Source organism: Primulina tabacum, chromosome 18, assembly GCF_025594145.1.
Source record: "Primulina tabacum isolate GXHZ01 chromosome 18, ASM2559414v2, whole genome shotgun sequence".
NCBI classification, from domain to species: Eukaryota; Viridiplantae; Streptophyta; class Magnoliopsida; order Lamiales; family Gesneriaceae; genus Primulina; species Primulina tabacum.
In genome coordinates, this window is record NC_134567.1 from 8109429 (window position 1) to 8126110 (window position 16682).

Sequence of the window (16682 nt, forward strand, 5' to 3'; positions counted from 1 at the left end):
CAAAAACTACCGCTCGGGCGCCGAACCTTCTATCCAAGTACTCGGCTTATCATCCACTGGCGCTCGAGCGGTCAAAAACTAACTCTCGGGTGCCAGACGTTCTGTCCGAATGATAAACTTATGGTGCACTGGCACTCAGGCGGTCTTTTCCTACCGCTCGGGCGCCAGATATTCTGTCCAACATCTTGGCTTATAATGCACCGATGCCCGGCTTCTTCACTTGAGTTCCTACAACCTCAATTCTGTCAATTAATTAATGTCTGATTACAGTGATTAAATCTCGGGCATTACAACGTGCAATCATACGTCTAGGAGGTATACTGTTCCAATATTTACCCAACACGTAAACCAACATGCAAGAACATAATATACATATCATAAGATGAAAATAAATCGAACTTAAACATGTACATGCTGAAATCATGACTTTGATGTGTACTACATGAAATTTTTTTTAAAACTTAAAGACTTGAGGCGTGACTTCGTGAGCTTCTCGCAACCGGCAGTAGGCATAACCCTTTACAAGAACACCGCTCTGATACTAAAGCGGTCCTCGGGTTAGGCCTCCGCACATTCTGAGCCAACTCACTGATCCCCGCCTCTCTTCTCCACATACTCGTCCTCACCTGCATCGATCAAGTCTAGTGAGTCTAAAGACTTAACATGTATAAACTGAGAATAACGAGTAATACGTAATAAATCCACATGCATTTTAAAGTAGTCCATACATACTTAAATCCTGAACCTACTTACATGACCATAGACATGCCATCATTTCATAAAAATTTCATAAACGTGCTTGCAACATACATACATAAACATACATAGTCATCATCATTTTGTGTAGAGATATGTTTCAAAGCAAGTGACCCATAACATAATGCATCTGATCAGACTAAACCATAGTACTAGGCTTGCAGGGATGTCCACTGCCACATACATAAGATCCCTGGTCATGCTTTATCGGGTGGATTGGTCTCTGATCATGCTTTACTGCTTTCCAATCCTGATCATAACCCGGTCATGCTTTACCGGGGTGGATTGGTCCCCGGACTCGTTCTCCGGCTTCCAAATTCGTTCATAATTGGTCACAAGACAAATCGCATACCTAAAAAACATAAAACATTTTCTCTTTGCACGTCTAACAGACTTACATAGCGTTGATGGTTTCGTTGGATTTCTCTTGGGATACTACTGCATAGATATACTAATACATTATTCCAACAACTTAAAATTCCATAACTTAACCGTACCAAACAAACTCACCGCTAAAGTAATTAAATAACTTATGACTTTCTAGACCACTCGGTACTTGAAGACGTTTAATCAACATATTAAACCATGACCTCGAACCCCGAAAAAAACTTGACATGGAGTATGAACATTTTCCAAGAAATGGAAGACACTGACCTCGCTTAAACCATAGTTCAACGTTCCCTATTCAAACTTCGTAACGTCTAATATAACCCTCACTAAGCTTGGATATAACGATGTATTAATACCTAAATGAAGCAATAACACTAAACTTGAAGCTCGAAGACCCCTGAACCAGCGCCTAGGCACTGAGGTGTAGCGCTACAGCGCTTGGTCAAGCGCCTAGGCGCTTTTAACCAGCGCCGTGGCGCTACCTTGCACAAAGGTGCAGCACTGCAGCGCTCCAATTACAATGCTGCGGCGCTAACCCTGCGCGAACCAAATCCCAAAAATGTCATCTTCTACCCATTCACTTCCCTAAGACTTCTAATGTAACCGAACCCATACGGACTCAAAACAAAACTCCGATTAGCATCAGACCACAACCCGTGACATACATAAACGCATCAATGATCACCCGACGATTCCCAACAAAGCCTGCAACCAATAAAACTCAAGAAACATGAAGAACATATTTTATAACATCACAATTTGAGCAGTCACACGGGAATGATCATAACTCACTCGTTTGATAAAATAAATTTCAAGATTTAAAATCCCCAACTATCCAAGTTATAATTTTTTGAAAAAACTTAAAACCTTGAAATCACGTAATAAATTGAATTATGCTTTAAAATGCTTAAAATTTCGTAAATCATTTAAAATACTAATTTTCTTTACTTGAAATAAAATAACACAATAACAGACATCGCCTAAATCGTCTCCGGTCTCTTTTCCCGATTTCGTATCGAATATTCGCCTGAAACATAAAACTCAAGAAAACATTTTAACGTGCATCAAATAAACATGTAATAATTTAAAATAATGCAAATAATAAATCATGCATCATAAAAAAAATCATTTTAAAAATTAAATAATTAATTTAACAATTAAATAAATGCATGGGTTTACGTGTACTGATTTTGGGCTCTACAGCAAGCGCCTAGGCACTGCTACTCAGCGCCACGGGGCCAGAAGATGCGAACATCAAGTGCCTAGGTGCTGATGCTCAGCGCCGCGGCACCACACCCACAAGAAACAGGCGCCACAGGCGCTACTTACTCAGCGCCACGACGCTAATGGCATCGAAACTCACCAAATGGGCTTTCAACTTACGGCCTGGACGAAGATAATAAAAAAGGGGACCTAAGGTCAGACTAAAGGGGAGCCATTTTGGAGAGAAAAAAGAGAATACAAGAGCAAACATGGAAACAAAGATCTGGAGTGTGAAGATCGATAACGAAGACGAAGAACGACGAATCTGGGGACTGAGACGCCACTTCTGATTTGTCATCTAATCTTTCAATTCTTTATTTTTTAGTGTTGCGATGTCTAAAACTTCAAACATGTTGTCTTTGTTTAGATTTTGTTATGAACTAATTTTCCAGTCTAGAGGATGATGTAGCTTTGTGGACACGATGATTTGACGTGGTTGTTTATATGATTGAATTTTGTTTTGGTTTAATTGTGTTTCTTGTTTTTATTCGATTGCAATTTACTTGCCATAAATTGATGTTGTCTGATTAATTCTACAATTCGGGAGAGGGACTAGGATTATAGATCATTAGAAACACATCGTTGAATGTTTATATCGTTCGGAAGGCGTATAACTTTAGCGAGACCTAGGTAAGAATATTGGTTGCATTTATCATTTAAACTTAGATTTTTATTAGAAATGTTTGAATCGAAGTTTGATTGATACAATCTATTCGTCACTTGGGAAAGAGGGAATAAATAATTAGTGTTCTTGGCCATTAAATAATTAGAATTCATGAGTATAAATTCAACCAGGAATTATTATCATGGAAACTTAGTGAACTCACTCCTCTAGATATTTTTTCTCATTGATTTTCTCTCGATTCAGTGATTATATTAATATTTATTTGCAATTAATTTGTTCAAGCAAACCAAATCATTTATTGATTTTTCTAGATAAATTTGTTACTATTTTAATTACGAGCATTGATATATGTTTACATTCACACTCCTCGTGGGAACGATACTTCACTCACATATATTAAAACTTGACAACCGTGCGCTTGCAAGCGGAAAATACGCAACAAGTTATTGGCGCCGTTGCCGGGGAGTGTCAAATTTGAATTTATATCAGTATTGTTACCAATTAGTCTAAATTTTAATTTAGAGCTTTTTTATTTCATTTTAATATTTACTGATTGTTCATTTTGTCTACTTGACAATGCATGCGAAGATCGTAAAGTCCTGACTTGCTTATCTTTGATCCTGAGATCGAAAGGACTGCATAGAGATTAAGAAAAGCGAGAAGAGAAGAGATCCAAGCAATGGCTAAGAACAGAGAGAATGACAAATATAACATGCTAGAGGTTGTACCTATCAGAGATCACTTCAGATTAGTGATCAACACACATTATTCTGGAATTGCTCGGGGAACCATAAATGCGAAAAACTTCGAGCTAAAGCCTGCTCTGATAAATATGGTTAATCTGAAACATTTTGTTGGAACCACCACTTCAGACCCTCATGTGCACCTATGGAATTTCCTGGAGATCACTGGATACGGTAAAAATTAATAATATTCCTGATGATATTATTAGATTGCGTTTGTTTCCATTTTCTCTCAAGGACCAAGCAAGAGGATGGCTCCAATCGCTTCCATTGGGGAGCATCACAACGTGGCAGGAGTTGGCAACAAAGTTCCTTGCTAAATATTTCCCCCCTGCGAAGTCTGCACAATTAAAGATAGAGATCAGAACTTTCAGGCAGACTGATTTTGTGCAGTTGTATGAGGCATGGGAAAGATACAAGGATTTGTTGAGAAAGTGCCCAAACCATGGTTTTGAAGACTGAGTGCAAATTGAATTATTCTACAACGGTCTAAATGGGCAAACAAGAAGAACAGTGGATGCAGCGGCTGGTGGCACGATCTTTGCCAAATCTCCTGATCAAGCTTATGACTTGCTTGAGCAGATGACTATAAATAGCTACCAGTGGCCGTCTGAGAGGTCAGGAGTAAAGATGACAGCTGGAATTTATGTTGTGGATCCTATCATGTCACTCACTGCCCAAGTATCAGCATTGACCACAGCAAATAGTAGTTATGAATAAGGTGAGCACAGCAGAGAGTGAAGGTGCACCGATTGTTGTTGAAGAACCACATCTTCCTAAAGAAGCCAGTATATCAACAACAAAAATTTTGGTGGATTTGGAGGATATCGAGGTAACCCTCCCCCTAATACTTATCATCCTTGTTTGATAAATCATGAGAATTTTTCATATGCAAATAATAAAAATCATATGAAATATTTGTTGACCCCTACACCGTGGTTCATTACATCAAAGGGGGAAGGAAAGCCTTCGTTTGAGAATTTAGTGGGGACATTTTCTGCTAAGTCTGGAAAAAGGATGGCAAGGACTGAGTCTCATCTTGACATCATGGAGATTCAGATAGGAAATATGGGTGCCACGATGAAATCTTTGATGACACAAATTGGACAGTTGGCTAATGCATTGAAAGATCATAACAGGGGTAAATTTCCTTGTAACACGGAAATTAATCCAAAAGAGTTGTGCAAGCTAGTCACTTTGAGGAGTTGAAAAGAATTGGAGGTACAAAGTTCCAAGGAAAAAGTGGAAACTGAAAAGACAGTCGAAGAGAGTGAGTTCGAGGGTAGAAAGGAGAAGAAAACTGAGGAGTCCAAGGTTGAAGTTGAACGACCTCTTATTTTGAAGCCGACCCTTACATACCCTCGTAGGTTCAAAAAAAAGAATTTGGATGATCAGTTTGCAAAATTCTTAGAGATTTTTAAGAAGATACACATCAACATACCATTTTGCTGATGCTTTGGAGCAAATTCCGAATTATGCAAAATTCATTAAAGATGTGATGTCTAAGAAGAGGAAATTGCAGGATTATGAGATTATGAAACTGACTGAGGAGTGTAGCGTAGCGTCATTCTACAAAAGAAGCTGCCACAAAAATTAAAAAATCCAGGGAGTTTTACTATTCTTTGCTTTATTGGTGGTTCTCAATGTAGTAGAGCTTTATGTGATTTAGGAGCAAGTATTAATCTGATGCCATTTCCTATTTACAGAAAATTGGAGCTTGGAGAGGTCAAACCAACCACTATCACCTTACAGCTTGTAGACAGAAGTCTCACGTAGCCACGTGGAATCGTTGAGGATGTACTGGTAAAAGTGGATAAATTTATTTTTCCTGCTGATTTTGTGATTTGAGATATGGAAGAGGATCCTGTTACCCCATTAATGTTTGGGAGATCTTTCCTGGCGACTGGAAGGGCATTGATAACTGTGCATAAGGGTGAACTCACCTTGAGAGTTAGTGGAGAGGCAGTCATTTTTATATCTATCATGCCATGAAGGGCTCAAATGAAGTAAGTACTTGTAAAAGCATTGATGTTATTGAAACATCGACTTATTTAAAATGCGGAATTTTTTTTTTTTGTAGAAGCTCACAATTTGTAAATATCATTTAAATATTTCGCATGCATGCAATCCTACTGAAAAATATGTCATTTAAAAATAATCGTAAATGTTTACAAACTTAAAAAAGTGCAGTTAAAATGGCCAAACTCGACCAACAGAAAAATGCGTAACGTAAAGAGTAAAAATCCAAAAGGAATGTATAAAATACTCATGTCCTCTCAAAACTCATAAAAACATCATGTGCGGAAGAAATGTGGTCCTCGGGTCGTGCACGCACATCCAGTCCTGCCGACTCAGAGTTCGGCACCTCCAGTCCCCTCATAAACATGCTCACTTACATCACACACGTCTAGTGAGTCTAGCTAAAGACTCAACACACCTGTACTAAAATAAAAAGTACATATACATAGCACACAATAATGAAAATATATCGTAATCAACATACCTTACATGAACTTTAAAAGCGTAAATGAAGACGTGTCATATGAAATCATTACATGTCAAAACAGCTCATCGTTATCATCATTCATCATTATACATAATTTCCTTTGGTGGATTCAATTCATTAAATGTGACTTTTGTATCAGCTTTATTCGATGGATCCATCTACGTATAACCACGGTACTGGACGGCGGGGACTATCAGCGACACTCTCACCCGTCAACTGAGCTTTGGCCTAACATATCATCATATCATGTCAATGGAAATACGATCGTCGGGCTTCCTCTGGGGCCTTCTCCAGTAAACGGTCTCCCTCTAGGGTCTTTTCTCTCACGATATCTCCAATCATATCATCGTATTCTTATATCGTCAGTCACAACCGACTCCCATCCTTCAAAAACATCATCATTTTCATCACTTATCAAAATCATGCATATACGTAAATTTTCTTTAAAATCAAGCATGCAACGTATTTTTCATAATTCCATAAACATGGTGTACATGATGCATAAACAATTAAAATCGTGATAAATTTGTGATCATGGCGCTGCCAGGACAAAAATCTCGGCTCGGATGCAAAATGACCATTTTGCCCCTGGAAACCCAAAAGGACCATTTTACCCCTGGACCTCAACATTTCGACCAGAAGTTTACAAAACACCTTAAAACATCCCAAAACATATTAAAAAGAATTTCTTAGACGTAAACTCGAGCTCGTTCCAAAACTTAACCGATTTGTTTTAAAACTTGGACCGGAGTCCCAGTTTTAGCCCGAATCAACCCGAAATTTAACCAAATATTTTCCCAACTTAAACTGTGATTTAAACCTAGATAACCAGACTATAAACAACCCATTCCAGACCACTTCTAACCCACAAAACATGCCCAAAGATTGCTGGAAATATCCAGCACATGCACACAAATTTCAGAACTTAAGCGATTTTACGATAAAAATCATTTCTCTCATTTCTTATCAGAAAATTACGAATTTTCTATCTAATCGAATATAACACAGAGTGCTACAAATCATATGTTGAACACATTTCCAGAAAACTAACCTATAAGTCTTAGAATTCAAAATAACTGAGGATGACGGGTTTTGATGACACACAAATTTCACAACTTGAACAGTTTTATGATAAAATTCATATCTCACTCATTTTTCTTCAGAAAATTACGAATATTCTATCGAATCTAAGATAACACAGAGTGCTACAAATCATATGTAGAACACATTTCCATAAAACCAACCTATAACTCGCAAAATTCAAAATAACCGAGAGTGACGGGTTTTGGTGACACAGAAATTTCACAGCATGCGCGGCTTTACAATAAAAATCATTTCTCCCTCGTTTCTTATCAGAAAATTACGGGTTTTCTATCTAATCGAAGTTAACACAGAGTGCTACAAATCATATATTGAACACATTTCCAGAAAACCAACCTATAAGTCGTAGAATTCAAAATAACCAAGGGTGACGGGTTTTGGTGTCACATTTCAACAAAAACAAAAACGATTGACCCTCGACTTAACCCATTTAACCATCAACACCAGCCTACTGAAACCCTCTCACTATTGTGTACATCCCTTAGAAACACAAAAACTGGCAGCCCCTTGCACATATACAAGAACACGTGAGTTTTTAAAAAAGAAATGCACATTCATGTCAATTCTTGCATAAAACCGAAGCTTCAACTAGACAAAATAAATCATCATGCATTCATATATATATCAGCAACAATATTGGCATGAATGAAGATAAAACTGAGATACAAGCATGCCTTGATGATTATATGCTAGAAAGATTGAAGGACTGCGCGTGAGGGAGGCACCGGAGAAGCGGGAATGATATTTTCTTGAAGGAAAAAGGGGTGGCAGATGGTTGCTGCTACAATTCTCCTTGAAAGTGACGAGGGAAGCTGCTGAAAATGGGGGTGTCGGCTGCTGGTGTTTAGGGGGTGATTAGGGTTAATTAAAATAGGCTTAGGTTAGGATAATGACACCTTAATGGGCCTCTAATCAAATTTTAAAAGAATTAAAATATTTTGAGCCCATTTAACAATAGAACAACCCCAACAAGCTCAAACACACTCTCGAAAAATATTTCGTTCAGGTATATTTTTGAAAATATTGCCCGAGCCCTCAAAAAGTCCACTGACTCGCGAAAATTCGCGTACCAGTTAAAAATATAACCCTACGGGTAAAAATATCCAACCAAGGCTCATTTTCAAAAATCATACTTAAAAACACCTCATATTAAATAATTAAAAATAATTATTCAATAAAAATATTTTTCCTGAATATCCCCGGTCTCCGTTCCTCGTTCGAGCGCAAAATGCAACTTAAAATCCTAATGCATGAAACTTTAAATAAACCATGAGTTAAAACACAAATTCATGAAATAAACATGCATTTAATGCATTAAACAATTTAATAAAATACAAAATAAATTTAATAACTTGCATGCATGTGGTTTACATGGACCTTCGAGACGTTACAGTTATAGACTAATGTGTATCTCTTGATTGTGCAGGAACTAGGGATCCTTTGGAGAGTTGTTTGATAGGTGCTGCAGGAACTGCTAATGAAGATGATTGGGAAGTGAAAAAGCAACTCGTGGCTCTTGATGGATTGTAGAAAGAAAGAAAAAAAGATGCACCGCTTGAGGAGTTGAGCATAGATGAAAAAACTAAGGTAATATCATCTTTCCCTGACTTGAAGGAACTGCCAAGCCACCTTTGCTATGCATTTTAGGTGATAAGTTGACATATCCGGTAATCATCTCTTCCTCCCTTACTTGTGATGAAAAAGATAAATTATTTAGAGTATTGAGGAAATTTAAAACTGCATTAGGATGATCGATTTCTGATATTAGGGAATTAGCCCCACTATATGAATGCATAAAATTTTGATGGAGGAGTCGTATACTCCTTATGTTGATCTTAGAGGGAAGTTGAACCCAGCGATGAAAGAAGTTGTAAAAAATGAGGTTCTGAAATTATTAAATGCTGGTGTGATTTATGCTATTTCTGACAGTATTTGGGTGTCTCCTATGCAAGTTATAGCTAAAAAGGGTGTAATAACAGTTGTTAGAAATGAAAATGATGAACTAATATCTATTCGTACTTGCTGGCAAGTATGTGTTGATTATAGAAAGTTGAACAATGCCACACGTAAAGATCATTTTCCACTGCCTATTATTGATCAAATGCTTAATAGACTTACTGGTTATTGTCATTATTGCTTTTTAGATGGTTATTCTGGTTATAACAAGATTTCTATAGTGCCAGAGGATCAGGAGAAGACTACTTTCACATGTCCTTATGGCACGTTCGCTTTTAGGAGGATGCCTTTTGGGCTATGTAATGCGCCTGCCACTTTTCAGAGGTGCATGATGGCCATATTTGTAGACATGGTAGAGGAAATCATGGAAGTCTTCATGGACGACTTCTCGGTATTTGGCTCTTCATTTGATCATTGTTTACATAACCTATCTCTTGTTTTGCAGAGATGTGAAGAAAAATCTTGTTCTTAATTGGGAGAAATGTCACTTTATGGTCCAAGAGGACATTGTTCTTGGACATAAAGTGTCTTCTAAGGGATTACAGGTAGACAGAGCTAAAGTGGTTGCAATCGAAAAACTTCCTCCACAAAGGAACATTAAGGAAATAAGGAGCTTTCTAGGACATGGCCGGTTTTATCGTAGATTTATTAAATATTTTTCTAAGATCACTAAACCCCTATATAATTTGCTTGAAAAAGTCTGCTTTTATATTTGATGATGATTGTTTGCAGGCATTTGAGAAGATCAAGAAGGCATTGGTGACTGCACCGATTATGATAGTGTCAGATTGGAAAGAGCCCTTTGAGCTAATGTGTGATGCGAGTGATTATGCAGTGGGCGCTGTCTTGGGCCAAATAAGGGAAAAGATATTTAGGGCGATCTACTATGCAAACCGCACAATGAATGCCGCACAACAAAATTACACTACGAATGAGAAGGAGATGCTTACGGTAGTATTTGCCTTCGACAAACTCAGGCCCTATTTGATTGGCACAAAGGTAGTTGTTTGACCATGCAGCTATTCGCTAACTATTCGCCAAGAAGGATGCAAAATCATGATTGATAAGGTGGATTTTGCTACTACAATAATTTGACTTCGAGATCAAAGATAAGAAAGGAAGTGAGAATCAAGTGATAGACCACTTGTCGAGACTTGAGCTGGAGGAGAAGAAAGAAGAGGGAGCTATACAGGAAACATTTTCGGATGAACAACTCTTCGAGGTGAACTCTGTACTTCCTTGTTTTGCAGATATTGCGAATTTTTTGACTTGTGGTACACTTTCTCCAGATTTGAGCCATCATCAGAAAAATAAGTTTTCCATGATATCAATTTCTACATGTGGGATGATCCATTTTTATACAAGAGGTGTGCTGATCAAGTGATTAGGAGATGCGTGGATGGTGTAGAAGCACATCAAATTCTGGAGCAATGTCATTCTTCACCGTATGGTGGACATTTTGGAGCGTCACGAACAACAGCTATGGTATTACTCTGTGGTTTTTATTGGCTCAGTTTGTTCAAAGATAGCTTTACCCTAGTGAAATCATGTGATAGATACCAAATGTTAGGAAACATCTCTAGGCGTCACGAATTAACACTGACAAATATTTTGGAAGTGAAAATTTTTGACATCTGGGGCATAGGTTTCATGCACTGCAAGAAATTCCACATTCAACCACACTCAAAAGACAACGGTTTTATCAGAAACCGTTGTCTTTTTTCTTTTAACAACAGTTTTAACAAAAACCGTTGTCTTTGTGAATTTTTTCCTTGTCAAAGACAATAATTTTTTAAAAATCGTTGTCTTTTATGGGTCAATGACAACGGTTTTAGCAAACCGTTGTCTATGGACGTGCTTTTTGGTTGCTAAGACAATGGTTTTCAAAACCGTTGTCTTAGTGGTGGTTTTTTATTTAGCTAAGACAACGATTTTGTTAAAACCATCGTCTTTTATGGGTTACGACAACGGTTTTTATACCGTTGTCTATGAGCGAGGTTTTTTTAGTAGCTACAACAACGATTATTAATACTGTTGTCTAGGAGCACGTTTTTATGTAGCTAAAACAACGATTTTTAAAACCGTTGTCTTTTAACGTTAGTGAAAGACAATGGTTTCATTTAATAGCTACGACAACGGTTTATAAAATCGTTGTCTATGTACATTTTTAGGGCATAAGACAACGGTTTAATAAAAACGTTGTCGTATTACTATAAGAAACAACCAAACTGTTTATTTAGCGACGGTTTTTCTTCGACCATCGCTAAATATAACCGTCGCATTTTTAAAGTAGCAACGGTTGAATATAGCGACGGTTTCATAAAACCGTCACATTTTTAAATTAACGACGATTTTAACAAAAACCGTCGCTATTATATAGCGACGGTTTTAACAAAACCGGCGCAATTTTAAATTAGCGACCATAAAAACCGTCGATATATTCAGCGACGGCTTTAGATTAACCGTTGCTAATAACGACAGTTTAATAAGAGCCGTCTCTAATAGCAACAGTTTAAGACAAAACCGTCGCTTTTAAACCGTCGCAATTTTTCTATAAATATCCACGTCCTCGGTCCATTTTCTTCCCACAATAAATTTTTCTCTCTTCCATGATTTTAATTTCGCTTCAATTCTTGATAAATTTTAAGTGTTAGTTAAGATTATAAATATTATTAGTTTAGTAACATTGAAAGTTTTTTTGTTAGACGTCTACGACAAAGGTTTTTCCTCGTCGTCTTTAGATGTCTACGACAACGGTTTTTTACCGTTGTATTCGAGCGCACTCTTTAACCACAGGGCCTTTAACAAAGGTTTTACAAGACCTACGACAACGGTTTTTCACCGTCGTCTTTAGACGTCTACGACAACAATTTTTCACCATTGTCTTTGATCGCACCCTTTACCCCAGGGTCTTTAACAACGGTTTTACAAGACCTACAACAATGGTTTTTCACCGTTGTCTTTAGCATTTTTTTAATTGATAGGACCCTTTCCCTCTTCTTTTGGTCATTCTTATATTTTATTAGCTGTGGACTATGTTTCGAAATGGGTGGAAGCAATCGCCACTAGTACTAATGATGCTCATGTTGTAGCTAAATTTGTGCATAAGAACATCTTCACAAGATTTGGAACACCGAGGGCCATCATAAGTGATGAAGGTACGTAATAAAATTTTCAACTCACTTTTGGCTAAATACAGTGTGAAGCACAAAGTAGCATTATCATATGATCCCCAGTAGAATGGACAAGATGGAATATCCAACCGGGAAATTAAACAAATACTCGAGAAGACTATCAACACTAACAAGAAGGATTTGGGCCATTAAGTTGGATGATGCGTTGTGGGCTTATCGGACTGCATTCAAGATTCCTATTGGGATGTCTCCTTATAGGCTGGTGTTTGGTAAAGCATGCCACTTTTTGCTAGAATTGGAACACCGAGCATTCTGGGCAGTTAAGAAGTTGAACTTTGACTTGAAAGCTTCTGGCGATGTCAGAAAATTGCAGCTAAAGGAAATGGAGGAATTTTGCACTGATGCATATGAAAATGCCAAGATCTACAAAGAGCATACCAAGAAGTGTCATGACAGACACATTGTAGGAAGGGAGCTCAAACCGAGACAACAAGTACAATTATTCAATTCTCGTCTGAAGTTGTTTCATGGTAAGCTGAAATCGTGTTGGTCGGGGCCATTTGTTGTGGAGACAGTATATCCTCATGTGGCTATCGAGCTAAGGTGAAGTGATGCAAGAACCTTCAAGGTGAACGGACAGCGGGTTAAGCCTTACTATGGGACCAAAGTAAGGAATATCGACATTGTTAGTTTGAGCGAGCCGAACTGAGCAGACTGGTGATAGTCAGGCTGAAGACGTTAAACCAAGCGCTTATTAGGATGCAACCCAATCAGTATCTTTTATTGCTTTTGTTTTCTTTATTTTTGTAGTATTTTATTTTCAGTAATATAGTTATTTTTGTGATTTTATTTTAGTAAATTTTTCATGTTTAGATTTGACATTGATATATATGTTATTATGCAGGTAAAAGTTGAAATGAAGTGTGCAAAGAGTTCGAATATTCTTAATCTCGGACCTACAAGCACCTAGGCGCCACCAATCAGTGCCGTGGCGCCAATTGATGAGAAGAAACAGTGCTTAGGCACCACAAATCGAGTGCCGCAGCGCCCAATTATTCGAAGGACTAGCTCTGCGACGCTTCAGGGGCCGAAGAAGCAGCGCCGCGGCGCTACTTATTCAGCGTCGCGTCGCTAATTCGTGATATATGAAAAAAATGGGGCCGTTAGATTCATTCTATCTAAAGGCTAGAACAGCGCCGCCTCTTCCCTTCCTCCTCCACGACCGAAAATCGCCCCCAACTCCACAATTTTCTTTTTTGAAACACCACAAGACACCACACAAATCACTCCCAAGCGGAATTTACCTTCACATCTCATTCCTAGTCTCCTTGGGATCAAGATTTTCAACGAGATTTCTTCAACGAGCAGACACCAAACGAATTGCAATCATGTTTTGGATACCCTATCGTAAGGTAATCATCTTAGGCATCGTGAGTCTCAATTTTCTTGTTTGGATTTGATTGAATAGGATTTTTGAAGTTGTGCTCACAAGGTGTTCGATATACTCCTTGAGTGAGGTCGTTGTTGAAAATTGTTGGATTAGAGCATTGTATGTTATATGGTACTACTGTTTTATTGATTGTGTTGATATTGTGGGTGATATATTGTTGGAATTTTCATTGTTTGATTCGTTGTTGTTGAGGACAAGTGCTATCATTTAGAGTTGGTATTTGAATTGAATTATGCCTCCGAAGAAGAAGAGCAAGCAGGTTCAGTCTGGGGATGGTGAGTCGTCTGCTACGGGTTTAGATAGACGACAGTTCTAGGATGCAGTAGCCGCTGAGAATTATAATAAGTTGCTAGAAAAGAATATGCAGTGGGAGAGGGGTATGGATCAGAGCCACCCAGATTGTAGTACATTGGCTCGTGCTCGAGTGATATATTGGGATGAATTTGTGAATCCACCGGCAGATGCTGTGATGTCCCTTGTTAGGGAATTCTATGCTAATCTAAAGGTGAAACACGAGGACTATCAAGTGAAGATAAGGGGCCGGATGGTTGCCTTCAACAGTGAGACTCTCAATTCGTTGTACTCGATGCTGAACTATGACACTGACGAGTACAGGATGTTTATTAGAGATGCATATCCCTATGAGGCAATAATAACCACACTCTATGGGCCGGGCACGGTTTGGAAACTAAATAATCAACGAGCCCTGTCACATTTCCAGTGACATCGATGAAGAGGGAGACATATAATTGGTACCATTTTGTAGCCTCGCAGTTGATGTCATCTGGGCACGTGTTGGATGTAACGAAGACAAAGGAAGCTTTGGTTTACTGTATCTTCACTGGCCGCATTATGGATGCCGGTCGGGTGATCATGACTTCGATCTTGCAGGCTGCTCAGGGCACCTCCACAGTTATCATGCCCCACTCGTTAACCATCACGGATCTCTGTCACATAGCAGGGGTTACATGGGATGATAGTGAGGGATTGTTGCAGACGAAAGGCGATATATCACTGGTTGAGCCCCTCCCGAGGGATAAGAGACGGAGACAGATTATTAGTGGTCTGGGAGAGGCTTCAGGGAGTTGAGCACAGCCATAGCCCGCCCCACAGGCATCACATGCACGACAGGCGGAGACCGGTAGCAGACAGACCGCCCACGAGCGTCTCGATGACTTAGAGCGTATGATGAGGAGATAGTGGCGGATCACACATGAGCACATGGATTATATGCACGAATTTAGTCGTGTGCTTGCACAGCGCTTCCCTGCGACCGGTCCATCTGATGAACCATTCCCACCACCGCCAGCATTTTCACACCGACCTATTGAGGATGATGCCGAGTATGATGATGAGGAGTAGGTAAGATCTGTTAGGCGAGGACATCGAGTCCTGATTCTTGCTGTTTGAGGTACGTGATCCTCTGTTTCTCTTTATTTATTACTATACATTGGGGACAATACACGTACTTAAGTTTGGGGGGTTTTTAATTCTGCTTTACTTTGCTTTGTTTAGCACATTTGAGTTTCAGTTGTTCATTCGATTTCAGTAACTGCATGCTTAGTTATTTCCTGCACATTGGAATCTGGTCAAGTCTTTTGGTTTATAAAAAAAACCTTCATTTTGATTTATTGCATGTTAGAGTCGTTAGAAAGAGTCGTGGATAAGTCATTGTGTGGCGGATGATGAGAATGAAGTGCAGTTCTGAATACATTTGTTTATGATAACTTGGGAGTCACATTTTTATTCACTGTCATGTTTATTGATACTATCATTGCTTAGAGACAATTTATATACCTGTGATGCTAAATAGACAATGTAGATCTGATTTTTAGTAATTCTCGCATGACATTGACTGACACTTTTACAAACACATAGATGACCTAGGAAAATTTATCCAATATCTTTGGGCCTGTTTTCGTTGTTTATTACTAGTTGTTAACCCATTGAGCCTCGAGTTGATTGAGATGCTTGGAAATTTTTTGTATGCCTACCTCAGTTATCATTTTGATTGAATAGTGCAAGTGATTGATTTGTAAGAGATAACTAATGGATTGACGATAATCTAGAACTTTCTTGAAACCCTTTCGAAGCGAAATACGTATAATATGTGACATAGGAATGATTTAGGCAATCTTTGGAACCGTTTGAGCCTTCGAGCATACCAAATGAACATGAAATATCCTAGTGTCCCATTTTGAGCCTACTAAAAAATCAAGTGGTGTGTGTCGATGACATGCAATTAGCCCCAACTTGTATCTATTTTATATCTCACAACAACTACCAAATGAAGCTTATACACTTATTATCATACCTAATTTTGATAGAAATAAGTTCATTGGTGTTGAAATGATTCAAATACTCCTTGAAACGAAAAAAGAAAAATAAATGTGTATAAAAGGAGTTGAAAAAGAAACGAAACAAAAAGAAGAAAAATTATGAAGGTAATGAATCAAAAGTGGTGAAGAAAAAAATATATGGGAAAGGAAGGATATGAATGATGAGAAAAACAATAAGTGGATGGTGAATGAAATGAGTGAAGATGAGAAAAATTCAAATATTTATCTCAAATTTTGATTTCATACCTTTTATTGTAGCCATGAGCTGTAGCCTAACGTTACAAGCCTACAAAACCTATTAATCTTGTCACATCTATCCAATATACTAGTGGAGAAAAAAATGTTCAAGTCAAGCTTATGGATACCTGAGAAACATGGTTATCAAGTATGAATTTTAATCATTTGCATGTCAGCATCTC

At 38.2% G+C, this 16682-nt stretch overlaps 3 protein-coding genes across 3 annotated transcripts in view; all 3 read left to right on the plus strand.

The window, feature by feature from the left end:
• Positions 1-8914, plus strand: part of LOC142532276 (uncharacterized) — a 30149-nt gene extending 21235 nt beyond the window's left edge. The window contains exon 3 of the mRNA XM_075638597.1: positions 8811-8914. Within this exon, the coding sequence (XP_075494712.1) occupies positions 8811-8914 (104 nt within the window). The remainder of the gene's footprint in view (positions 1-8810) is intronic.
• Positions 8915-9173: 259 nt separating this feature from the next.
• On the plus strand, positions 9174-10724 carry LOC142532277 (uncharacterized). The gene is made up of 4 exons (XM_075638598.1): positions 9174-9399; positions 9529-9692; positions 10085-10339; positions 10443-10724. Exons 1-4 carry the CDS (start codon positions 9174-9176, stop codon positions 10722-10724), a joined length of 927 nt encoding a protein of 308 aa, XP_075494713.1.
• A 1856-nt stretch (positions 10725-12580) lies between these two features.
• LOC142532278 (uncharacterized) lies at positions 12581-13081 on the plus strand. The gene has a single exon (XM_075638599.1). The coding sequence runs from the start codon at positions 12581-12583 to the stop codon at positions 13079-13081; it is 501 nt and encodes a 166-aa protein (XP_075494714.1).
• Positions 13082-16682: the final 3601 nt, after the last annotated feature.